Source organism: Kryptolebias marmoratus, linkage group LG5 (assembly GCF_001649575.2).
Source record: "Kryptolebias marmoratus isolate JLee-2015 linkage group LG5, ASM164957v2, whole genome shotgun sequence".
In the NCBI taxonomy this organism is placed as follows: Eukaryota; Metazoa; Chordata; class Actinopteri; order Cyprinodontiformes; family Rivulidae; genus Kryptolebias; species Kryptolebias marmoratus.
The window spans coordinates 16989130-17015534 of record NC_051434.1 but is presented as its reverse complement, the minus strand read 5'-3'; the positions used below and the strand labels follow the sequence as shown (position 1 = coordinate 17015534).

Here is a 26405-nt window from a genome sequence, read left to right as displayed (position 1 = left end):
TCAGCGTTTGACAAAAGTGCCAGCAGATTTGGCATTTGAATACCAGTTTGAACAAATTTTTATTTTAACTACGCATTATCAATCCAACTGCAAGATAGCTGATGGGCCTCATCAAGAGCCCTTCTCGTTCCGACACTCCATTAAACCTCCACGCTGCCGGTTGTGAAGCCCATTCATGTTTCTGTTGCTTGACCAACCTGAGCACTTGAAAACACTGGGCGCATTTTCCCATTTGCACTTAATTGACAGCTTTATGCTTTTTATTTTATTAAAATGTTTTTTTTTGGCTAACTGTAAATGGATGTTTGGTGGTTTTGCCTCCAAATTCCAGCAATTCGATAAAAATTGGCGTCTGTTGGTTGCCTTCAGTTAAGTGTTTCCTCTGAGTCGAGGTAATCGTGGCGAATAACCCCTTTTTTTCTATAACTGGAAGAAAAACTCACTCTAAAAATGGAGAAAAAACTCACAGTTAGCGAATGGGATTCCACCATCTCCCGACTCTCGCTACAGATCGGAGCGTCATCTGCAAACATGATCGCCCGAACCTTAAGGTCATGTTGTCCTGAATGACATAAATAAGTATCACGTGTAAGCAGGGATTGTAATGGGACAATCGTAATACGGGACAAGACGAGATACTACGTCCACAAGAATGAGATGAGATTTTATTAGTATTTTTAAGAGAAAAGAAATTTTTTTAAAAGGGTTTTGCCACAAACTCAACTGACGGGCGTCGCACCTTACTGGCCTATATTTAGGTGGCAGACCTTCAGCTTTCCGTGACCTCCTAACTTGCAGGAAGACAGAATTAAAAATGTGAAAAATCAAGCTGATTTCTAATAAAAATAAAATAAAATAAAAGTTTCACCACAGGTCAATAAAACAGTTAAAATAAAAAATAAATGAAATTCCAAACAGCTTTCATTTCTGCCTGAAATTACGGAAGAAAAAACACACACACACACAAAGAAAATCTGTTTGAAATGAATTTACTCAGATTCTGCAGTTGTGATGTGCTCTGACAGGCGTTCGAGAACCGGAGTCGTGGAAACTCCAAGGACATTCGAGTTAAACTTCATTTATTATTTTCATCAGATCAAAGTCTGCTCACTGCGAAGAACGCAGATATATCTGAACAGCTCGCACGCGTGGACCTCGACCCACTCTTTGCGCTCAAATCGAACAGACGAGCAAAAAGTCAAGCGTATCCTGTTTCAAACAGACACTCGACGGACTCTTCCTCTCAGCACGTAGCTACAGAGGGAGGCCCGAGAGATGAGCCGTGTGGTCCTAGTGCCTGATCTGTTTGTGAAGTGGTCGGGATACCTTCAGTGTAAAACCTTTTTTTACCTTCTTGTAAAAAAATTTACAAGACAGTTTTTTGAGGGGGTTTGGCAAGACAGTTTTCGACTCGAAAATAAATTTTGTAATAAAACAAAAAATAAAATAAAAACCCATTCTAGGTTTGGTCTATATAACATTTTTACCCCATTACCTACAAAATATCGGCCCAATCTGGCTCAATAAGTTATTGTCACCTGTTTATAGATCAACAGAGCATGTGTTCTGCTTCCAGGTGTCCTTCTTCCTGTTCATCGTGTTTGTGGTCTACACCATGCTGCCCTTCTCCATGAAATGGGCCATCATCGCCAGCGGCATAACCTGCCTCTCGCACACCGTCACCCTCAGCATCTGTCTGACCTCCACCGCCACCGAGCTGGAACCTCTCGTCTGGCAGGTAAGACGGACACTTGTCCACACCCACAGACCCCCGCAGGAAAAACGCGTGGGTCAAACCGTGTCGCCAAAGTCGCAGCTTTTAGCGAATGTTCTACCGCTGCTGCCGAATCTAACGCACGTTTCTGTCTGCCGAGGGCCGAATACGACTGCGCTGGCGCAGGTTAGCTGGTCTCAAGAAAGTGCACATCTACAGATGCCATGGTGTAGGATTTGAAGTTGGTCTGGGGTTACTGCTGTTGGGACACAGGGTGCTTCGCTTATAAACCTGCCCGTTAGCGTGCTCGGGGGAGGGGGGGAGTTCTTAAAGACCACCTCGACCTGAATGGACTCATTATCCGGGGACATAAAAAAGGACATTTACCGCAGACACAAACAAAGATCTGTCGGACTCAATAAAAACGACGCAATGCTAGATAACAAAGAGTGTCGACGAGAATTGATTTGATGTTTCTCGCGGACACGTTAATGGAACGGACACTACGCCGACGCCGAAACATGCTCAGAGCGCTTTGCTGCCTTTAGATACGAGACAATCGAAGGATCTGCCAGGCCACGTTCCAAGAGCTCCACAGTAAAGCGTTAGGAGGTTTGTGCGTTTCTCTGGTTTTACAGGGCGATAACTCCCCCGCGAAAGGTTACGACCCCAACCGGAATTTGCGTCACCTCCTAGTGTTTCCTAACGTTTTCATGTGGTGTGTGCGTGTGGCAGGTCCTGGCCAATGTGATCATCTTCACCTGCGGCAACCTGGCCGGGGCGTACCACAAGCACCTCATGGAGCTGGCCCTCAAACAGACCTACCAGGACACCTGCAACTGCATCAAGTCGCCCATCAAGCTGGAGTTTGAGAAGCACCAGCAGGTACACCTATCAGTCGTCTTCTTTCATGTCCCTTTCACTCAAAGACGTCATACGATCTGGTAGCGATTAAAGACTATGATTAGGACAAGTCGCAGCTACTACCACACTAAATTCTAGCTAAATATCTATAAAACTGACTGAGTTATAGACATTTCTTGGTTATTTAGGTTTGATTGGCTGTCATGGCCATCTTCAATCGGGTTGACTCCCAAATTTAACCAGCTGTATTTGTGCATCCAATGATTATCTCCTGAAAGTTTCATTAAAATCTGTCAAACGGTTCAGGAGATATTTTGCTAACAGACATGCACAGACCCAGACAGTTATATGGCTGCCTGCCTTTCACTGTGACAGGACATAATAATAACAATGACTGTTCAGCTGAACTGCACAATAATGAAGTTTGTAAGTTACCTTGAAAAATTTGTCTAAACGAGTTTTAGACGAATGTGGATTTTCTGACATCTGGCTCGAAGAGAAACGAAGTGGCAGAAAGCAGCTTAAAAGGACTGTTGAACGGAGCATTAAAGACCAGGTTTTCTTTAAAGGTAGAGAGCGGAAGTAAAGCTCTGTGTTTGTTTGTTTTTTTACGTTGAGTTTAAAAGTGAAAACTATTTTGTGGAGAAGAATTGGGGACAAAGACAAGCTGTGTGATTTTAGGTTGGCTGACTGCAGATTGTTGGGAGATACAGAGAGTTGGATCGAAAAGAATTTATAACAACCGTTGGAGCTATCTAAATGTACAAACAGAGAAAATACAAAAACGGGAAAAAAAAGTACTGATTACTGTGTTTAACTGTCCTTCTGATGCAGTCTGTGGAAAGTTGGATTTTCTGAGAACTGTGTGCAGTCTCTGTAGGAGCACCGACTGCCTGATTTAAATGTAATTGTATGTTTGTACTCCACACCTGTTGGAGGGTTGACAGTTAAAGCTGTAGTCCAGATCTTTCAAAGTAGGGTTATGTGACATGGTTATGAACAGTGAGAATCTTATGAATGATCTTTGAAGTCACTCAGTGTGGAAACAAAAAGTTTATTTCTGACTGGAATAATGAGCTAACAGCTAAACACAGCAGGCCCAACGGGATTACAGGGCTCTCAAGTCTCACGCGCTGATCGTGAGACACTCATTTCGTGAAGTGCACACGCTCACACGCCACACTTTGTATTTCTCACGCTAAAAAAAACACAATAGGGGCCAACTCAGCGACTTTGTCGCCATGTTTAGCGAGTTTTCAGAGCCCTCTAGCCATTTTTTAAAGCGACTAGCGACAAATCTACTGACTTTTTTCTGTGTTATTGGACACTTTGGCGGCTAAATGTGTGAAAGCACCAGTTATTCTGCAGCGTGCCGTAAGCCCCGCCCACTTCCCCAAGCACTGACAGCTGTCAATCTCACAGCAGAGAGGAGACCCACTCCACTCTGTGTCCACAGTGGCGCAAATCCAGAAGCATTTCCTGTATTTCCCAGCTGTCTGCGTGTAAATGATATGATCGATAACAGAGACACGTCACTGATCAGGGGCCCCTCCGCTCCTTCACCTCCACCATTGTTTTCATTTGACTCCTGTTGTCATCTGATGACAGAGAGCTAAAGATGGAGAGGCAGAAAACTGAAGAGGCAGAAGGATGCTTGGTTGACCATCTGACTTAGCGGACAAGAACACAGGCAAGAGATGAAGGAGACAGACACGAGGTCGGTGATGGCAGCAAGTAGGAATAACTCAGCTAGTCATTTTGGGAAAATTAGTGCAGGCAGATGACAAGTCAATCACCACAGAGGAGAATGTGGAACAGAGAGGTGCAGATGATGATGATGATGATGATGAGGGAGAGGAACAGAGAGGTGCAGAGGAGAGGGTTGGGGCAAGACCTTACTCTGAAGATCCATCTGAATGGCCTTCACCACAGGAAGTGGGGGACTCATTGACTCATTGATACATGGTTTTAGGTTAAGGTTGAGGTCGATATATTATATTTTTGCCAGAATAACGGTGTTACGTGAAACAGACAGCCATGTTAAAGTTTTTAAAATGGCTTCCACATAACCCTCTAATCTTCGTGATTAGAGCCGTTTTAGGATGGCAGCTCACTCACACTAGTTGTTAACTCTTTATTCTTTATTTCAAAAGGTCCAAATTGGATTTCTAAATAAGTTCAACGATTCAAAACGGCTAGTAATAGGGAAAAGCTTTTTGTTAAATTTGAAATAAAAATGTATTTTTCTAGGTTTTTTATAAAACACCTTTTTTTAACAAGTTAATGGTTGAACAGAATGTTAAAGTAGGTTGAGTATTCATTATTTTCCATTTGTGATATTGTGAAAAACATCTGACAAATTCTGTATTGTCAGATTATTCCATTTTCTGTCTTCCCTGATAACGAGTCACTGATCTGCTGTAAATGTTTGGTACTAAGAGTTCCCTCTTTGTCTGGATGATAGTATCTTTGCTAAAAAAGTACCATTTATAAGCACAAGAGTATGAAATTTGAGACACGTTAAGGAACATACTTCTGACGGTGTTTCATTTAAAGCACAACTGTTTGGTCTGCTTAAATAGCCCGCTATTCTTGTGTGTCACACATTTCGGCTTTATTATTGCCAAAATGACTTTTCCTTTCGGTTTTGTCAGGGAAGGGGAAGTCGGTAGGTCACGTCTTAAGTGGCATTTTGTCGTGACATTTGCTTGACATTAACGTCTTTGTCCTGACATTAGGAATTCTATCCAACCAGGAAAACGACGCAGAAAATCCCGCTAATAATTGATGGTCTACTCAAAGGTGGTCCACCACGATGACCTTTTCCCCATTGTAGAACTTTCTGCAGCTCCCTGAAGGCTAAATAAGTGAGTTCTGAACGCACGTTGGGTTGCGTTACAAAGATCTCGACGTGATGCCAGTTTGTTGTGCCATAGAGATTTTTGCCAACGATTCGGCCTTGGAAGGCTCGCAGAGGCTCGTCTGACGTGTTTGCCCGTTTCCCCGGCCACTCAGCCCTCAACGAGGCCGAGCCTCATTCGGCAGCTGAATGCGGCTCGCGTTAGCTCGTTAATCGAACGCGCGATTGCAGAAAAAAAAAACCAAACAAACAAAAAAGGCGCCTCGTCCTTCCGCAGTCCTCCCGCGAGCAGTCTGCTCGAAGCTGCTGCTCCGGCGCTCGATAGGTAAATAAGAGTGCAGTTCTATTTTTAGCCCCCCCCCCCTCCGAGCTCCTCGCCAAACTTAATTTGCTGCTGTGTTTTAGGAAATGAGCCCGTGGTGTGTGAACAATGTAATGACCCCTCTTTACTGGGAGCTGCATTTATGACTCACACACACACACACACACACCCCTCGGGCAGCTGTTCCCTCTGTAACACACACAGCCCACACTCTCACACACACACACACACACCATCTCGCTCACACCAAACAACTCCCCATCTGATGAGTGTGGGGCGAGTTTAAAGCGAAACATTTTCACGGTTACACAACAGCGGCGCATGATGGATATCCCATCTCCTGCTGTAATGAACGACATAATGACATCCTCCTGCGCAGCTGTGGTGTAACTTGACATTAGCGCACATTAACGCCTTCTAAATTATCACGGGCAACAGTGAGCTTTTGATTAAAACCTCTGATGGGTTTCTGAAAGTTTTTCCTCAGAAAACTGAGCAATATTGTGAATACATGGAGAAATGGGCTCGTTTCTCTGACCTGCTCGATCTTTGTTCGGCGTCGCAGCCGAGCTGGAGCCGCGCACGCTAGGTTAATTGATTTGAAATTGATTGTAGGACAGTGTGTGTTTGTATGTGTGTGTGCTTGTTCCTGTGATGTCCTGGGAATCAGGTGTACCCTGTCTCTTGCTTGATGACAACTGGGATCGGGATCAGGGTTTTTTTCGGATTATGGATGGGAGAGCACTCACACAGGGAGAATGATAACACGCCAACTTCAACTTCGCTGTCATTTTAAGCAAAAGGTTTGGGCGGAAGTGCTAACGAGCTCGCTGCCATTTTGTGCCGCGTAACTAAGACCCACGACTCACCCCAAGTATAAAAATGTTCCTAACGGGTCAACTATTGTGCCAATCTACAGTGGGCCCTGTTTGTGTGCAGGAGTCTTTTCCTCCTTCCATATTCCCTCCAACTCGGACCAGTTTTCTCCCTAGTCCCTGCTGATGAAAGCAGCCCCACAGCCTGATGCCGCCGCCACCGTGCTTCACTGTTAAGGGTCGTGTTCTCAGCCCGACGAGCGGTGTTTGGACCAGACAAAAAAAAAAAGTTCAGTTTTAGTTTCACCTGACCACAGCACCTTCTTCCACATGTTTGAGGAGTCTCCGGGTGTCTTTTGGAAAATTCAAAACAGCTCTTCATGATTTCTTTCAGCTTATAGTGGACAGATACACTCAAATATTAGATGTCTAGGGTTTGTTGTTTTTACACTCCAACCCTGATCTGTACTTCCCCACAACTTTGTCTCTGACCCGTGTGGCGAGTTCCTTGGTCTTCATACTGTCTCTTTCTTGGTGCTACTCTGGGAGCTATCAGAATCCGTGTATATATACGGAGACCATTTTTCCCCTCCGTGTAACTTCATGAGGGGGAAAAAAATAAGTAATTTGTGGAGGTTTGTCACTTAAAAAGAAATAGGAAAAAAAATATTTAAATTACACGTTGTAATACAACAAAAGTCTGTATTTTTTTTATTTATTTTTATTATTTTACAAAAACAACCAAAGGGAGCAAAGAAGTCAATGGAAGCCGAGCGTCGTGATTAACCAAAGCAGAACAAAACAGGAAGTAAAGCTAACCCCATTACACATAACATGGTAGAGTTCAACAAAAACATAACCAAATAAAACCCATCATCTTTCAGTTAAATCAGAAATAAAGATTTTAAAGGTAGCTTTTTGTTTAGTAGTCTGTTGTGTTGTTTCACTAACAAGGACTGAAAAAGTAACCAAAATGGTGAAAAAGCTTGTATTTTGGGGACAGCACGATGGATTAGTGGTTAGCATTGTTGCCTCACTTCAAGAAGGTCCCAGGTTCAAAACCCTGGGTTGGTTCTGGGCTCTCTCTGTGCGGAGTTTTTCATGTTTACGTGGGTTTTCTCCGGACACTCCGGTTTCCTCCCACAGTATAAAAACATGCATGCTAGGCTTCTGTCAGGCCCAGGCCTTCCCTTGAAAAAGAGATCTGTGATCTCAATGGGATTTGTCTGGTTAAATGAAAGCTAATAAATTAATTTTTTGAACAAAAGCTCAAATATACGCACCGTCTCCTACAAACTGTACAAAGATTCCTGCTGTCAGCTTCAGAAGCACCAAGCTTTCACTTTGCCTCAAGAATCAGTGGGGCAAATCAGAAAAAAAGCACATTTTGCTTCATTTTCTCCCAAAATTACCTTGTGCTAATTAAACATGGGAGTGCGGAGTCATAAGTGGTCGTTGCTCTTCTGTGCCCGACGTTGGCCTAAAGTGCTCCTTGATTAATAACTCAGGTGAAATATCATTATGGAGATTAACAACGGGGCTATATTTAGGAGGTTAAATAATTGATGCTGAAAATGATAATAGAGAGAAAGAAACAGATCAGCAAACTACAGATCATTCCCTCTGCCAAGGAGGTCATGGTTTCTGTAGCGTCTGTCTTTCTGCGAACAAGATTACTCAGAAAGTTCTGAACAGATTTTCATGAAATATTCAGGAAACATCAAACATGGAACACGTGATTACATGTTGGTGGTGAAGGTCAAAAGTCAAAGTCACAGATCAGCCCGTGCTCTAACTGTGCAGCTGTTTAACAGGAATGTTAAACACTACAGACTCACATCTCATGGGTCAAAGGGTGATCACTGTTGATTTCAAAGTGTTGGGGTCAGAGGTCAAGACCACAGATGACCTTGTGTTCTAACTATATAACCATGTAATAGAGAAAAATTAAACTGCACAGCAGGACACCTCTTAGGTTAAAAATGATCACGATTGATCTCAAAGTCACAGGGTCAAAGGTCAAGGCCACAGTTGACCTCGTTCTCTAACTCTGCAGCTGTGTAACAAGAATGTTAAACTCCATAGATGCACAACTCTTAGGCCAAGAATGATCACCATTGATTTCACAGCCATGGGGTCAAAGGTCAACCTCACAGTTGACATCATGCTCTAACTCTGCAGCAGTGTAATGTAGGAGTGTCAAACAGCACAGCTGGACACCTCATGGGTCAAAGATGATGCCTGTTAATTTCAAGGTTCATGGGGTCAAAGGTCACAGGTAACCCCTTTGTTAAAATCTCTGCTCCTACATGTGACCCTTCTGTTTCCTCCACCAAGGAGGTTCTGTTTCCGGTTGTGTCTGTTGGTTTGTCTGTCTGTTAGCAAAGATTTGGAGGAAATGTTGGGGTTGAAACAAGAAACAATGGATTAAATTCCGGTGCTGATCCAGATTATGAGCCGGATCATTCTATTTTTAATCACGCTGTGGCCTTGAGGTGTACGCTCTTCTAGCTTTTTAAAAGATGCTTTAAGTGAAATGTTTTGGGTCCCTGTGTGTTTTAGCAACTTCTCAATGAAACAACACTCAGAACCTGTAAACGAGCCGTTTCTTTTGGCCTTTTTTTATCCGAGTGCTTCCCATCTCACGTCAACACGTCAGTGAAATCCCTGCCCGTCCCTCTGTAGGAGCGTTTGCTGCTGTCCTTACTGCCGGCTCACATTGCCAGAGTGATGAAAGCCGAGATCATCCAGAGGCTGCAGGGACCCAACTTCGGTCGGACCGAGAGCACCAACAACTTTCACAACCTCTACGTGCAGCGGCACACCAACGTCAGGTGAAGTTCCCTCTTTCCCTTTTTTTCTTTTTTAATCTACGCCTCAGATAATGGCGGTTGTTATTTTCTGCTCTCATCTCCAGGCTTGATTGCTCCTCTGCCATCTTGTCCTCCCCCTCATCACGGCTCGTTTCTCATCTTCTTTTGTCCTACGCTCTCTACCTGCTCTTAAATCTCAATTTCGCCTCTGTTTCTGCTTCCCCCCCCCTTTTCGTTTCGCTGCTTCCTCTTTCTTCCCCCTTGTCTACCACTGTATTTCTTTTTTTTTCTTTCCATTGCCATGGTGAAAATCATTTGTGATTTAACCCACCTCCATTTCCCTCTGAGGTCACTTTGCCAAAAGAAAAGGGTCCTTTGTCCTCAGTTCTCAATGAGATCCTCCTCTCTACCGCAGAGGTCTACAGTAGAGAGTAAGTGACACAAATCCTGGCTCACCATGAGGGCCCTTGCATCCAGGGTCCCCAGAAAGCCTGTTTTATTCTGGAGCCTTACAGCAGGGACGTTGTCACTGTCCAGCACCGGCCTCAGCTGCGTGTGGGGCTGAATGTAGAGCGTCCTCATGTCAATCTGCCCAGTGTTCTTCCACTAATAAATTCTCAGAAGGCTTGGCTCCCCGACGAGGGGAATGGAGGCCAGTTTTTCCTAGACTCTGAAGGACGAGAGTCCAGGTGGCTTTGGATGACATCCAGTTAGTGAACAGCTACCCCTCCTGTAAAAAAAAGTATTCACCCCCTCAGGTGTTTTACCTTTTTTATTGCTGTTATAAATCAGTAATGGGCCACCTTTTTGACAAAAAAGAGAAAAGATGCTAAAAAAAAAAACTCTTCAATGGCGAAGTGGAAACTGATTTCTACAAAGTATTAAATGAAAACATGCAACAGAAGATAAGTGATTGCAGAAATATTCACCCCCCTTTGAAGTGACTGTCCTAACTCAACAGAGGTCTCACTAATAATGAAATGGGACTCACCTGAGGGCAGTGGATGCATCTCAGGTGAGTGCAGTATAGGAACGCCTGGGTCTGGAAGGTCAGTTCACTGGTTCATCAGTACTCCTGGCTACCATTACACCCTGAAGGCAACTCAGAGACAAAATGATTGAAAAGTCCAAGTCAGGGGAAGGATTTCCAAGGCTCTGAATCCATCATGAAGGAATGGAAGGACACTGAGTGACCTGGTACCAATTTTTAATTGATTTTCAAGTAAATTAAGAAACATTGCCAACATTGTAGTCTTTTAAATTTAGCTAACAAAACAAAAAAGGGTAATAAAATGCTAAAAAAAATTCATCCTGTAAGCCAAAAAAAAGCGAAGTTTCAATGAATAATTGGGCATTTTTAAATTGTTTTTCAATAAAAGGAGTTGGGGAAATATGGCTTAGTCACCAGGAATAAAAATCCTGCCACACATTGTCATCAAGTAAAAATACGGCTACACAATATGTTGAACGTCTATCATCGTCCCGGTGTCAGCGTGTGCCATGTCGGGACTGCAATAATTCACGCCAGTATTAGTTCTGACAACCGAACAAACACGAGGAGCTACAAGTAGGAACTGAGAATAATTCTGGACGCGTCTTCAGGCCCCATCGGGAGGAAATTAATTCTTCTTTTTTCCAATGTTTGAACGCATTCACAGAAAGAAACCTGCTGGCCGTACTGCAGTGATTGTTGCATTTGGTCAACAGCGCCAGACTTACTCTGAACTGGCCCATCACCTGTAAGGAGACAAACACATGAGAGACCCGACCCAACATCATCGAGCTTGGACAAGCCAGACCCGAACGGCTCACCCACTCTGAAAGGAATTAGTCGGCGGTACTTTGTGTCAAATAAACGCTCGTGTCTTTCTCCTCTCTGCAGCATTCTCTACGCCGACATCGTGGGCTTCACCAGGCTGGCCAGCGACTGCTCTCCGGGAGAACTCGTTCACATGCTGAACGAGCTTTTCGGCAAGTTCGACCAGATTGCCAAGGTAACTCCGAGACGAGACGAATCCCTGAATTACTTTATACCATTCACTGAAGTTGCATTTCTTGCCTGCTGTGTTGTTCAGAATGGTTCGTTGGCACGAGGTAAGATGAGCCCATCACCGCAAGATGCTTCTTCAGTTAGACATAAATGTTGTGGAGAACCGACCATCCGGTAGTTTGTATATCGAACACCAAACACTCCTGTCATCTCCGGTTTGAGGTTTTATAAGCTTGAGCTCCGTGACGTTCTTTAGGTTTTATCTAAGGGATTTAGGTGAAAACGAACCATTGTTGAACCCTGTAATCCATGTAAAACAGGCGTCTACGGTTGTTTAATGTACAACGGCTCCGTGGCTCAAGCCAGCAAATCCCCTCAAACCCCAGCGTGCCGCTTTCATCTAGAATTAATTTAGAATTAATGGGGGGAAAATAAATAAATAAATAATGAATGTGCCGGGCTTAAACAATTGGTCTCGGTTGACGTGTAATTCTATTAGCTGATGTTGTCTCAAGTCAGAACCGTTTCATTCACTCGTTCGTCTGTTTACCACGCCTGAGTCATAGTGTTTAAGGTGGTCGGGGGAGGGGGGACAGGAGCCTTTAGGTCTGCCTGAAGAAAGTTTTCTCAAGTAATGGTCCGCATATATATACATATATAAACAAAAACAAAGCTAAAATCTAAAATCTGTGTGTGAACCCCTCCCTTGATCCAGCAGCTTGTAGAACCTCCTTTAGCAGCACAAACTCCCAAAAGTCATTTTCTGCAGGACTTTGTCAGTCCTTTACGTGGTTGTTGAGGAATTCTGTTGGCCCACTCTTCTTTACAACGCTGTCCGTTAAGGTTTGCAGATGTTGTTTCTGCTCATCTCTCCTTAGGTCCCACCACATCAGTTCAGTCATTTTGAGGTCTGGACTTTGCCACATTTAGATTTAATTTTTTTTTTCTTTTGAGTCGTTCTGTTGTAGATCAGCTGCTGTGTTTGGGGATCTTTGTTCTGCTGCATCATGACCCAGTTTGGTCCAATCCTCAGCTGTAGGACAGATGTCCTTACAGAGTCCTTTGGTCTACAGAGGAGTTCATGGTCGTCTCAATGAGCCCAAACCATCAGCCCTCCACCACCGTGCTGACAGCTGGGATGAGGGTTTTGTGCTGATCTGCTGTGTTTGGTTTATACCAAACATGCTGCTGTGCATTCTGGATAATCATCTCCACTTTGGTCTCATCTGGTCCAGAAGTCTTGTGGTTTGTTTAGAAGAATCTTTGCAAACCCAAGTCGTGCCGCCGTGTTGTTTTTAGAGAGAAGACTCGTTCTCCTGCTGCCCTTCCAAACGAGCAACACTGCTTCAGTTGTTTTTTTTCAGTTGTTGTCTGAGACGGAGCTCGTGTTTTGTTTGCAGTTGCACAGTCTGACCTTGGGGGTGAATTTGCTAAGAAGACTGCAGCTGTCCCACACGTTTTTCTTCTTGTGAATAATCTTTTTCCCCTGCAGAATGATGGACCCAAAACTGTTTGGATATCATGACTTTTAACCTTCTCAGCTAGATGGGCGGCAGCAGCTGCTTCCAGTCATTGCTGATGTCTTTCCTTCTTGGCATTGTGTTACCACACACCTGAAACTCATATATATCATATATTTATCATATCCTGATACATAAAACTGTAGAATAGAAAGAGAGTGCACATATCCCCCCCCCGACTGTATTTATATATTTATTTATATCCTATAATCAAATGAACAACCAGTGTGGGTTTAGGTCGTAACCATTTGAAGACCTTCGGTCTGTGCCGTCTCTTCACAAAACGTCACATAGAAAGAGCCCGAGCAAGAAGAGAGTATCTGTTCATGTGGTCAGTCAGATGAAGCACCGCTCTCGCCTGCAGCGCCGCTGGCCTTGTTGCCGCGCTCTCTCTGCGAGCGCTGTGTGTGCGTGTGTAGGCTGGTCCGAGTGCATCTCTCTGTCCTCTGTGGAGCTCAGTTATCACGGTGTGAGCAATCCGGCTCACCGCACCTGGTGTCCAGCAGCTCTCTGTCTCTCCCCCCCTGAAGCCACCGTTATGTAAAACCCGGTCCGACCGCGAGTCGTTACTCATCCCGCGTGTGGAGCGACGGCTACTGCACTCCACATGTGTGGGCAGGTAAATGTTTATTTTGGGGGGGTTCGATGGACCTGACTTTAAGGGTGCATTCACACCTGATGGTCCGGTAGACTCGGTTCGATTGGGAACCAAAATGTCAACATTTGTTCCATTTTCAGCTGCTGCGGTTCTCATTCACATTGCACCGACTCAATGGAGCCAGACCCTTTGAGAACCTGTTCCCCCCCCTCGCCTGTGATGGTGCTGCACCAAGAACTACTGAAGGAAAAGACACAAAAACCTCTGAAGACGACACTGAGCGCAACTTCCTTCTCCTGGAAAAGGAAACGAAAATTGAGTGGCGTCAAATTTGAGCGGTTTTAGGATTTTCTTTACGGTTTTTCTGATTCCCTTTACCTCCTCTTCACTCCACGTCTGACCACGAGCCATTTTTCCCTCTAGTGGTAGAAACACTCGTTTGTTTTGGTCGTATTTACCCAGACAGCCCTGTGCTGTAGTCCACTTCCTGCTTTTGGAGCGATCTCTGGTCCGCTTGCGTTCACATATGCATTCAAACCGTGCCTGAGTTCACTTCAACTGAACCAAAACCGAGGTTTATAGGCGGACCAGAGTTCACATTTTTGGTCCGCATCAGAGTTCAATTGTGCGTTCACACCTCCCCAAACGAACTGGACTTTCTAGGCAAACAAACTATAGTTCCATTAAAGCAGATTAAACATGGCTGCTGTGAACGCAGCCTAAAAGAGGGCGATGACTCTGAATCGTTCATAAGAAAAGACTGGATGTAGCTTTTTCTTCTTCTGTTGATGTCCCCATTTCCATTTTTTAATTGATTTTTTCTCCTGTTTTTAGGAGAACGAGTGCATGCGGATCAAGATCCTGGGCGACTGCTACTACTGCGTGTCGGGGCTGCCCGAGTCGCTGCCCAACCACGCCAGGAACTGCGTGAAGATGGGCCTGGATATGTGTGAGGCCATCAAGTAAAACACCAGATCCCTCCCTCCCTTTCACCCCCTCCCCTCCCCCGATCCTTCGCACACCGACACAAACAGACAAACACACGCCTGTTGAACAGATTGAGCAGAAGGAATGCCAGATTGGCTTCCAGTAAACACAGAGCCCAACTCAATATGATAAGCCTCCCATCTAAACCGACAGGAAACTCAAACAAACGAATAAATATTGTTTGTGTTTGCCGTGCCCTCTTTCCTCCCCTTTGCTTTCCGTCTTCCCCACTCATCCGCAGCGTGGATAAAATGGTTTAATTGTGTGGGCGCAAACTGCTTTTTGTGTTTGGAGAGCTGAAAGGGAATGCGCGTCGCCCGCCGTTGTGGCCAAACAATGCAGCTGTGGCATTCTTTTTGTCCAAACCCGGAGAGCGACGTTCACGCTCGATCTCGTGCATTATCACAAGACGACACCGTCAGAGTATGTGTCGCAAATAACTCTCAGCTACTATCACGTCAAATTTTAGCTCCATAGCTGTAAAATCCACTGAGTTATAGCCACCTCTGTATTGGCTAATATCGATTAGCTTTGGCAGCCATCTTGAATTGAGTTGACCCCAAAAGTTCATCAGTTGTAGACGTAAATCCAGTGACTATTTCCTGAATGTTTCATGAAAATATGTTTGGCGGTTCACAAGATGTTTTGCTAACAGACAAAGTTGAACGCGGATAGTTGTTGGCAAATTTCAAAACAAAGATCTTGCCCGATCCAAGCAGACGGCGCCGTTTGGCTTTTTTCCACCGGTACTTACCTCCTCCGGTAGGTTAATGTTGTTGTGTTTTTTAAATGTATAGATTTGTTGATGCGGTTTGCCCTTCGTAAAAAAAGGCGACAAGCGTACACTCGTGTCTCGTTTTTCGCGCGAGCCTCGGCCGGGAGCAGCCGGGCAGGCCGACGCCTCTGCCGAGCTCTGAAGACTTCTCCCTTCTCCGCCACAGGAAGGTGCGGGACGCCACCGGCGTGGACATCAACATGCGCGTGGGCGTGCACTCGGGGAACGTCCTCTGTGGCGTGATCGGCCTCCGGAAGTGGCAGTACGACGTGTGGTCGCACGACGTGACGCTGGCCAACCACATGGAGGCGGGCGGGGTGCCGGGGTAAGAGACTTCAAAGCGGCGGCTGATTGTTGCCGTTTGTCTTCCACACCTTGTTACGGGAGCGGGGGGATGGAGGGTGGGGGTTTTTTGGGGGTCCTACATCAGCACATGCACGCTTATTTTCCGAGGCACTTGGAACCCGAGACAAGTCTGTTCTAATTATACCTATTAGAAGCATTTTAGTAAATTACAGCTACCTCGGTTGACCAAGTAGCCATGCATTAGTTATGTAGCCATTAGTTGTGCCAGCCTGGAGCTGTAACAAGCTCGTGAAAATTGGCCAGTGGGTAGGTATACGCCGCTCTGATAATAAGCTCTCTAGTACCACAATGTTGTCTCACCGGGCTGCTAATGGTTTGTCTCCCACTTTGCCTGCTGAGAGGTATCAACAAAACATATCTGCTGCTGCAGGGGGAAAAAAAAAAAAAGAAGTTATTTTCATTTCTTTCTGTATCTGTTTGCAAGGGTAACAAAACAAAGATGAAAAGGGAGAATCGCGGCCAAGAGTGGTTGGAGAGCCGGCGGGCAAATAATGTGTTCTGCATGGCCGGCGCCGGCGCCGTGACGCAGGAGCTTCGCCTCTCATTATCTGTCCCGCTCACTGATCCGCAGGAGGGTCCACATCTCGTCGGTGACGCTGGAGCACCTGAAGGGCTCGTACAAGGTGGAGGCCGGGGACGGGCAGAGCCGGGACTCGTACCTGAAGGAGCACGGCGTGGTCACCTACTTGGTCATCAACCCCAAGGTTGGATTTGACGGGCGCCTGTTTTTTTTAATTTTAGGTTAATCAGCTGCAGATTCGCCGCCTGCATTTTTCACTTCTCAGGTTGTGTTTACGGGCCGCGGAAATGCTTTCAATGAATGACTTTTTTTCATCCATGCTGGGAAGTGGTTTGAAATAAACAAAAACTCCCATTTTTATAACCCCCCTCTGTAGAGAGACAGGCAGTCATGTTTATTCGTCTGCCTGTTCGCAACAGGACACATATTTTAATGAAACTCCCAGAAAATTAACCCTGGATGAGACAGAACAATTAAACGTTAAAAAAGATGCGCTGATCCTGATTTAGCCTCTGGCTAATTTCCATAGTGGGCAGGTAAGGATAAAACTCAGCAAAATAAAAAACAAACACTGCTCTTTCACTCGCTCATTGTTGATTTTCTTCCCAGTTTAAACAAAAACTAACTTAAAAAATTCATAAAATACAAAATATTTGTTGGTTTAATGATGTCAGCACTTGTAACTAAACAAACATTAACCCTAACCGAGCAGTCCACCTGGAGGGTGTTGTCATTTGCTCTGAACACAGTTAGATCTCCAGTCTTTTTCAGTGGTGGAAGTCTCGTGTTATAAACTGATTTAGAAACAAACTGAACACCTAAAGACACAATTTGATTGTCAGGACTTGGCAGGTTTTAACATCGTTTGACCTGCTGGAGACCGACAGAACATGCAATAAAAGATACAATATCCTCCCTAAGTTAATTGTTTTATATTAAAATTACTGCATCATTTGGGAAAATCCTGTGGTTTAACTTCATTATAAAAGACATAGTGACAGTATACACGCAGGCTACAGTAGAGTGGGTGTATTTTATGATGCTGTCAACCTTTTCTGCAAAAACAAAGCAGGAGACAATGGACAACAGGGAAATGTGTATTAGAGGAGTGCCACAAGGATCAATGTTAGGACTACTGTTATTTAGCTTTAACTATCCTGCATGTTTTTTTTTTTTTTTTTTTTTTTTTTATTAAGCCTTTATTTAACCAGATAAAATCCCTCTGAGATCAAGACCTCTTTCACAAGGGTGACCTGGACAAGAACGGCAGCAGCACACGTCACGATAGACAAGACAAGTAACAAAAATACACATTAGAAATATACTTGTTTCTCTGCTCCAACACAGCTGGTTTGAATCAATGGGTGATTAACAGGCTTCTGCAGAACACAAAGAGGTGATTTAACCACTGAATCAGGTGTGTTGGAGCAGAAAACAAGTAACACATGCAGGATAGTGGCTCTCAAGGACCAGGGTTGCTTACCCCTGCTATATATATGTATATGTATGTGTGTGTCATCTGCATACACTGACATTTCATCATATATACCAGCGAAAGATCTTTAATTTAAAGCTAAATAACTGCAGTCCTAACATTGATCCTTGTGGCATTCCTGTAGTACATATTTACCTATTGTCTGTTGTCTCCTGCTTTGTTTTTACAGGAGTTTGCTCAAAGCAGAAAAGGTCGACAGCATCATAAAATACACCCTCTCTACTGTAGCCTGCGTGGTCCAGTGTTGGCCATGTTTGTTTGCAGCAGCAGGGCAGTGGGATAGTGTGGCTCATGTAATACGGCTACAGTGCATATAATGAGACGGAGCAGAATAAATATACACCAGTGTCTGTTTTTCAGGCTTTTCTAAACATATGGACATGCCTGGTGACGGTCGCACGTCTACACAAAAAACACACACGCACGTACGTACGAGTAATCTCCACTTCATTCTGCCGCGGACATGCTAAGCTGCTAATAAATAGCGACATTGTCAAGTGCTGGCAAACAGTGTAGCGAACCGACGATAAATGTTATCAGACTCCGGCAGGTGCTCGGTCAGATTCCACACAGACAGGATTATGTTTACAGGCGCTTTCTGTGCTCGAGGCATTGTGAGGGGATTGTGACGCCGTGCAGCTCCTCCTGCCTGGACTCAAAACAAAAACAGGACATTAGGGTCTGATTAGGGACATTTAAGGGATCTGACTCTTCTGTGAACTGTCTGTTGAGAACATCTCTGTTTAGAGTAATGCTCCCTGGCGTCCAGCGTGTGCTCGTACGGTTTGCCTCGGGAACAGAGAGACCATTCCAGTCTCTTGCCGTCCTAATCTAGATCATGACTGAGCCTTACTAGATTATCAGCACAAAGACTGCCCTCCATCAGCCTCCACGTGTCTTCTGTTAGTTCTCTGCAGATTCCCTGTCCAGTAAAAGCATCTTTTTAAAAAAAAATGGAGTTTGCTAGTAAAACATTTGACTTTTTTGTCGCCTTGATGCGTCCTATATTCAGCTTTATAGGTATTATCGGTGTCCACTGTTTTATTTTTCTCAGCCTTTTTTTAGCAGGTGTGAGCAATAAGTTTTTTTTGGCATCAGATCGAAATTGCCCTCGTCGCACAACTTAATCACGACCGTCGATCACAGACACTCCCACCTTAATTAGTCGGCAAAATAATCACTTTGAGTTGTGTTCGTTAACCTCCGAATGGGAAGTGCTGTCAGCTGAAATGCTCTACAATTTTGAGGTTTTGTTTTCTGAACCCGAAGCGCCGACGACAGGATTTTACACACTTTTAGGATTATTTACTAGTAGATGCCACAGTGTCCAACACCTTTAAGTAAACGAATCCTTACGTGCCTGGCCTATTTTTGTGAAGGCGTCATTGCGGCGTGTTGCTCCTGTTCCTGTTTTTCCTCCTGAAACTCAAGCTCTCAGGACTCTGTATATCTCAAACTAAATGTGTCGCAAACAGCATTGATCTTTGAGGACGGGTCACTTTTATCTCTGGTAGGAATTGACATGAACAAGGACAGGGTGTCTTCTGAATGCAACATGGACGAACCGCATCAGGACAGAGAGAAACGCTGTTTAATTGACGGCGTCTCGAGGCGCAAATCTGGCGTTAGACGGCTTTAGGAGTCAAACCGATGTGCAGAATCAGAAACTGAGTCGTTGATGACTCTGGGCCTCGTTGTTTTTAGCTGATTTTGTCTTTCACGGCTTATTCCACTGCTCTGCGCTACAACTTTTGAGTTTTTCCAGTCAGTTTCCCATTAATGCAGAGCACAGGGGCCTAAATTATTCCTGTTTGTTGCGACTAAAGAGTCTCTCAGCAGAACGTGACGAGACGTGACAGTGGGGTTTTAGAAAAATGTTTACCGAATATTTGATCAGATGGAGAGAGGAAAAAAAAAAAAAGCTGCAGGTGTCGAGTCTTAATTTGCAGGAAGTCTTGAATGAATCCAGGCCAAATACGGCGCACGGATCAGGGGAAGGTGTCATCTCCACTGTCACTGTCATTAACCGTCACTGTCAGAGCTGGAAATAACCGCAGCCGCCGTGTCTGTTGCAGCTCCCTGAAGGCATCTGTGCCGAGTTCGGTCAGTGACAATCCCACGCACACGCACACGCAAACACACACACACACAGTCTCCACGAGCAATTAAAATGAATCCCCCGAGGGGCGCTGCTTGTCGTCCTCTTCAGTTCCCCGGCGTTTCACCCGAGTGGAGTTCTGTTTGCCCACTCAGAAACACTCGCGTGTAAATAAAAAGCAGAGCCGCTTCATTCATGACTGAAAAGGGGTTTGAAGTAGTTAAAAAAAAATAATAAAAAAACAACAACTAACAAGCGAGTCAAAGATGTCAAAAGCTGTCAAATGACCAGAGTTCCCGAAACAGCCGGCTCTTCTCACTTCACACCCACTGAGTTGGAGCTCACTGAATCTGTGGGAGTCTGGTTCACTCTGCAGCAGATATGGCAAATCCTTTACACATATTTCATGAGTAAGTTACCTTTTAAGTTTTTACTTTTGCTTATATAAGAAATACTTTGCATTAGAGTATTTTATCACATTACCCTAAGTCATATCAGTGGATTCATGATAATAAATGGGCTGCATTTTTCACTTCTTGCACAATCTGTTAGAACTCAGAGTATGTGTTGGGGTCGACTCCCAGCTACTACCACACCAAATATAAGCTCAATATCTGTTAAAACTGACTGAGTTCTACTCACGTTTGTGTCGGCGAAGGTAGATCAGCTGCGGCGGCCGTCTTGAATTGCGTTGGCTCCAGAAGGGAATCAGTTGTAGATGTGCATCGAGTGGTTATGATCTGGGAGTTTCGTTAAAATCGCTCCACTGGTTCGTGAGATATTTCGCCAACAGACAGACAAAGAAAGAAGTAAAACGCAGGGTTTGAGTTTGTTTGATGAACTATGTAATACTATGAACGCCAAACCAAAGAAGTCAGAAGTCTGAAAACTGCTAATTTGGGGATTAAATTTAAACTCATCTCCTGACAAAATCTGAATAAATCGTAAAAAGATCACCGGGTGTACATGTATATTTTCCCTCTGCTCCTGTTCCCAGACTGAGAGGCACAGCCCGCTGTTAAGTGTGCGCTCTCGGCCCTCCCTGGACGGGGGGAAGATGAGGGCGTCGGTCAGGATGACCCGATACCTGGAGTCGTGGGGCGCCGCCAAACCCTTCGCCAACCTCCACCACCGAGACAGCATGACCACAGACAACGGCAAGATCAACACCACGGTGAGGGAGCTTCGTCTCTCGTCGTCTTTCTCCCACCGACCTCCCAGGTTATCAGTCCAGGTTTAACAGGATTTTCTATATTTTCTGACCCATTTCGTGTTTCAGGACGTTCCTATGGGGCAGTACTACCTCCAGAGACGAGAGAGGTGAGCCGTCTGTTTTCCCACAAGCCTCGTGACGCGTACAAGCACGCTTTTAACGCTCCTGTCAGAGCTTAAATATGTGCCCTCTGTTCCGAAGGTCCAAATCTCAAAGGAAAAGATTTGAGGAAGAACTCAACGAGCGAATGATTCGCACCATCGACGGCATCAACTCGCAGAAGTAAGCGCACGACCCAGGCCTGCCTCTCAGGAGCGTTTAGAAGAAAACACAAACATTGGATCAGTCCCCCGTCTGTAATTTCTTTGATCAAACACTAACTTACCAAGTGAGGTTCACAGCGTGGAGCGTGACGCAGACATATGTGGCGCGGTGGCGGTTTGATTAATCGCGTGGTATAAAAAATGGAAACACTGCAGTCTAAACTTTACAATAGTCTTTATTTCTATTTTTGCACTGAGAGGGAGAAAGGGGAGCAAGAAATCCTTAAATAAACGGAAGATTTATGGCAGGAGTCCTATTATTTCACAAACAGACGGCAGTCGGTGACGCTCATGCATGTGTTCACGTTCGAAAAAAGCAGCACAAGTTTGAAATATGGCCCAGATTTGACCTAAATATACTTTTGATAAAAAAGCATATGACAAAGAAAATATTGTAACAGCAAGTCTGGGAGTAAATACCTTTCTGTTTGCTGACGACAGGACGTATTTTAAGAATTGTCCCAATTTGCTGCTTAGTGACCAAATGTGTTTGCATGTGTCTGAGATTATGTCAAGTCGGGTGGAGAGAGCGGCGAACCCAATGCGCAGACTCATCTTCCAGTAGACAAAATAATTCATTTAAAATAAAAAAAGAAACAAAAACAAAACACTGGCGAGGCAGCAAATCCAAACAAGAACAAAAATCCCAAAAAGCAGCACAAGTGACCAGACAAGGCAAGGCAAGACATGGAAGGAGCTAGTCAGTTTGTGTAAGCGACAATGGACCAGCGAGTAAATGGAGGAAATGACCAGGTTTTAAAGCAGAGGGTAATTAGGAGAAGTGGTTACAAACTTGGAGCAGGTGGAGATGGGCGTGGCAAGTAAACAAGTGACTGACTGAGGAGAAGTGAATAATGACAGGAACACAAGAAGCAGAAACTATACAAAGACAAAACATGAAAACAGTAACCCCAAAGACCAAAGAAACCTCAAAGAAAAACCAAAAACGAAACCCAAATCCTGATGATTTTTCCCAGTCAAACAGCTTTGAAAAACACTGCACCACACTCCATGACACTAATCACACTGATAAGATAAAATCAAACAACACATGCAATATTGGAAAGTGCTCCTTTTTTTAAAATGAATCATATCTTATTTAAAGAGAAGCTCACTCTGACAACTTTTCTGGGAACCAAAAAGGTCAATAACCACCTTGTTAAATATCTGTTAGCTACACTTGCTGTTAGCCAGGCCTTTCACTGAAACCAGGTCACAGGAAAACTTTGAATATTAATACTCACCAGAAGACCAGGCCTAGACTTTACAAAGCCCGTCCACGTTCTCCAGTGTGAAGGAATCCTAACTTAGTACATGTAGGGTTCAATTTAGGACGTACAGATAAAAGTCTTCACATCTGATTTGTACGTTATGAACGTCAGTGACTCCTCGCTTTGTGCACCAACCAACCAACCGAACAATAAGGACGTCACCTAAACATCTACCACCCACCTGAACAGCATGGCGAAGCAGCCACACCTTCCATCAGCACAACGAGTTCCACCACAGTCCAAAAAGCAACCATGACCTAAGTTGTTTTTAAAAGACAAAACAAACCTTGAGCCATGGCGTCTGGTTTAGAAAGGCCCCCAGCTCGAAATCCACAAAAACAAACCAAAGGATCTCCCGCCGACGTGCCGCTAAAGAGGGTCCGGGTTGTTTTAGGTAGTTGGATGAATCAGGCAGGTCAAAATGGTGCGGCTGATCTCTGGATGGTGTGCCGCTTCGACCGTTTCCGAACCTGAACACGCCGACCCCGATTTCAGTATCTTTCACAATCAACTATTCGCACACAGTATTCCGTGGCTGCCTCTTACAGCTCTGTAACTTGTCAAAGTACTCAAAACGACCTTCATGTTAGCTTCTCCCAAGAGAAAAAAAAAAAAAGAGAGGAAAAAAGGTGAAGGCAGTACCACCTACGCCTCCAAGGCCTGCAATAAGAGAAATGACTTCCGGTCTTCTCTTACTGTCTGCTTCTCTTGTGTCTCCAGACAGTGGATGAAATCCGAGGACATCCAGAGGATCTCATTGTTCTTTCACAACAAAGCTCTGGAGAAGGAGGTAGGCGACCACGCACAAAACGGCAGCCAGGAAACGAATCAATGTGATGAATCAGTGCTGGAGAATTAGCAAGAAGATGCTCAACTTTATGTCTCGCACTGTAACTTTGTGTTCTTATTGCTGTTTCTGCATTCTTTGGCTTTGTCTCCTTTATTCTATAATATGCAAACATGCAGTTAATATAAAGACTTGCTAGACACACTGGGTTAAGTTGGACTAATACACTATATTGCCAAAAGTATTCGCTCGTCTCCCTTCACACTCATATGAACTTGAGTGACATCCCATGCTTAATCCAGAGAGTTTATTATGACGTTAACCCACCGTTTGTAACTCTAACAGCTTCAACTCTTCTAGGAAGGCTTTCCACAGGTTTAGGAGGGTTTATGGGAAGTTTTATCATTCTTCCAGGAGTTCATTCATGAGGTCAGACACTGATGTTGGACAGAAGGCCTGGCTCTCAGTCTCTGCTCTAATTCATCCTAAAGATGTTCTATCAGGTTGAGGTCAGGACTCTGTGCAGACAAGTCAAGTTCTTCCTCACCAAACTCCCTCCTCCATGTCTTTATGGACCTTGCTTTGTGCCCTGGTTCTCAGTCATGTTGGAACAGGAAGGGGCCGTCCCCAAACTGTTCCCACAAAGTTGGGAGCATGAAATTGTCCAAAATGTTTTGGTTTGCTGAAGCATTAAGAGTTCTCTTACTGGAACTAAGAACTCCTGAAAAACAAGCCCACACCATGATCCTCCCTCCACCAGACTTTACACTTGGCTCCATGCAGTCAGACAAGAACTGTTCTCCTGGCAGCAGCCAAACTCAGACTTGTCCTTCAGAGGACACGTCTCCATAGCTCCAGTGGCGGCGAGCTTTACTCTACTGCATCTGATGCTTTGCTTGGATGCAGCCGCTCGGCCATGGAAACCCATTCCATGAAGCTCTCTGCTCTGTTCCTGACTTCATCCGAAGGCCACGTGAAGTCTGGAGGTCTGCAGCTGTTGACTCTGCAGAACGTTGGTGATCTCTGTGCTCTATGAGCCTCAGCATCCTCTGAGCCACTCTGTGGTTTTACATGTCCCACCACTTCATGGTCGGGTTCCTGTTGTTCCCGATCACTTCCACTTTGTTCTAATCCCACTATCAGCTGACTATGGAATATTTAGCAGTGAGGAACTTATTGCACAGGTAGCATCCTATCATGGTACCACGCTGGAATTCACTGAGCTCCTGAGAGCGACCCATTCTTTCACAAATGGTTGTAGAAGCAATCTGCATGCCTTGGTGCTTGATTTTATACACCTGGAAAGGATTGGAACGCCTGAACTCAAGGTTTAGGATGAATACTTTTGGCAATAAAGTGTATGTTGTAATGTCTGTATGTTACTTTTTAACCCTTACCTGTCTCCTCTCAACAGTACAGATCCACCACCCTGCCTGCCTTCAAGTACTACGTCACCTGTGCCTGCCTCATATTCTGTGGGATATTTGTAGTGCAGGTCCTCGTCTTGCCCAAGTAAGTCGGCACCTCTCTCACGCCTGTTTCCACGCCGATTTCTCATCAACGGGACCTCGCCGAAGCGCGCGAGAGAGAGAGGGGAGCAGACAGGGCGAGTGTTAACAAGCCGATGGAGATGAAAGGGCGCCGCGTCCGCTCGTGATCGTAGATCAGGTGAATCAAAGCGCGGCGGCGCTTTAGGAGAGGAACGCGCCGCCGCGCTAATTCACTGCTTCTCCAAGCCAGAGGTGTAATTCAGCATCTGAGAGGCCATTGATTTTCTAATTTTCCCCCTCTCTCCCTCTTTCTCTCTCTCACGCCGTTCGTCGTCACATTGCTCTGCACTTTTGGAAATTACATCATCTGTTTTATGGCAGACGTACTTAAATCCACCATGATGTGGTCATCCTGAGAAAACGATATGACATATTACCTCAGCTTTCATTTCGGAGCCTCTGTACAATCCACTGTGCTGCTGCACTTGTGTAAATGAACCGCAGGTCTGAAATAGAACAGCAGAATCTTATTACCTGTATGTGACCCTGGTTGGCACTATGGTGTGCGTGTGTGTGTGTGTGTTTCAGAACCGCTGTGCTGGGAATCTCTTTTGGCCTGACGTTCCTGTTATTGGCTTTGATCCTGCTGCTCTGCTTCGCCGGTCACATTCTGGTGGGTTTGCATGAATTTATCAATGAATACCGCCCTCACACACACACACACACACACACACACACACATAGGCTAATTCACATTCCACAGTGGCTTGTAAAAGTTTGGGAACACCTCATCCAAGTGGGTTACTGAGAATCATCATGAGAGTAAAACCAAATTAGTTTTTAGCGAATTATGATGATGATGAAGCCACGATCGTAATCAGTCTGTGCACGACACCCCTGTTCTGTGGAAAGGTCACGAACAGTTAACATCTTACCTGTCGCAGGTAGCTCGTTCAGGGACCTCAGTTCGGGGGAAACGGAGTCCGATTCTGACCAGACCGACGAGCTAACGGCTAGTTTGATCAGGGCTGAACCGCTGCCGTCTGAAAACGAGTCCAGTATGGAAAAACTTCCCAGCTGTTTGTGAACCCTGAACGAAAGTGTATTGGCCCCTTGCTGCTGACTGTTGGGGGATGGTGTTTGATTTAGGAAGCTTTTTAAATTTCCCTACAAAGTCTGAAAACCAATCCAAACATTGGGGGGAAAAAAATCCCATTTTTTAGGAGCTCAAAGTGCTTCGACTTTAGTACGGTAACTTGGATAAAACAGAAATAACAATGATCTGGATTAAAAACAGCAGTACTTCAGCTTTAGTTTCATGCTTTTAAAGAGTCGCCTCCTTCTGCTGCTCAGTCAACACAGTTTGAGATCTTTTACCTGCTTCAGGATCGTCAAAAAGTCACTCGACCGTCTTTTTCTATAAGCCTATCGTTTATGTGGTAAATCTGGAAGCACATGCTTCCATGTTTGCCTGAACTAATTTTACCTACCAGACATTTTAACCCCTTTGCGCCTGAACCGACTCAGAGGTTTTCCGGTGCTGTATATGTGATAAATACCCTCTCCATGTAGCGCTGAAAGAGC

At 44.8% G+C, this 26405-nt stretch overlaps 1 protein-coding gene across 2 annotated transcripts in view; it reads left to right on the top strand.

Moving 5' to 3' along the window:
* adcy2b (adenylate cyclase 2b (brain)) overlaps positions 1 to 26405 on the top strand; it is a 74732-nt gene that overhangs the window by 21831 nt on the left and 26496 nt on the right. For both annotated transcript variants that reach the window (XM_017420979.3, XM_017420980.2), the window contains exons 3-15: positions 1577 to 1738; positions 2450 to 2599; positions 9261 to 9409; positions 11271 to 11382; positions 14331 to 14458; positions 15425 to 15583; positions 16196 to 16328; positions 20735 to 20911; positions 21017 to 21057; positions 21152 to 21232; positions 23265 to 23334; positions 24746 to 24843; positions 25410 to 25494. In XM_017420979.3, coding sequence (XP_017276468.1) covers positions 1577 to 1738; positions 2450 to 2599; positions 9261 to 9409; positions 11271 to 11382; positions 14331 to 14458; positions 15425 to 15583; positions 16196 to 16328; positions 20735 to 20911; positions 21017 to 21057; positions 21152 to 21232; positions 23265 to 23334; positions 24746 to 24843; positions 25410 to 25494 — 1545 coding nt within the window. The remainder of the gene's footprint in view (positions 1 to 1576; positions 1739 to 2449; positions 2600 to 9260; positions 9410 to 11270; positions 11383 to 14330; positions 14459 to 15424; positions 15584 to 16195; positions 16329 to 20734; positions 20912 to 21016; positions 21058 to 21151; positions 21233 to 23264; positions 23335 to 24745; positions 24844 to 25409; positions 25495 to 26405) is intronic.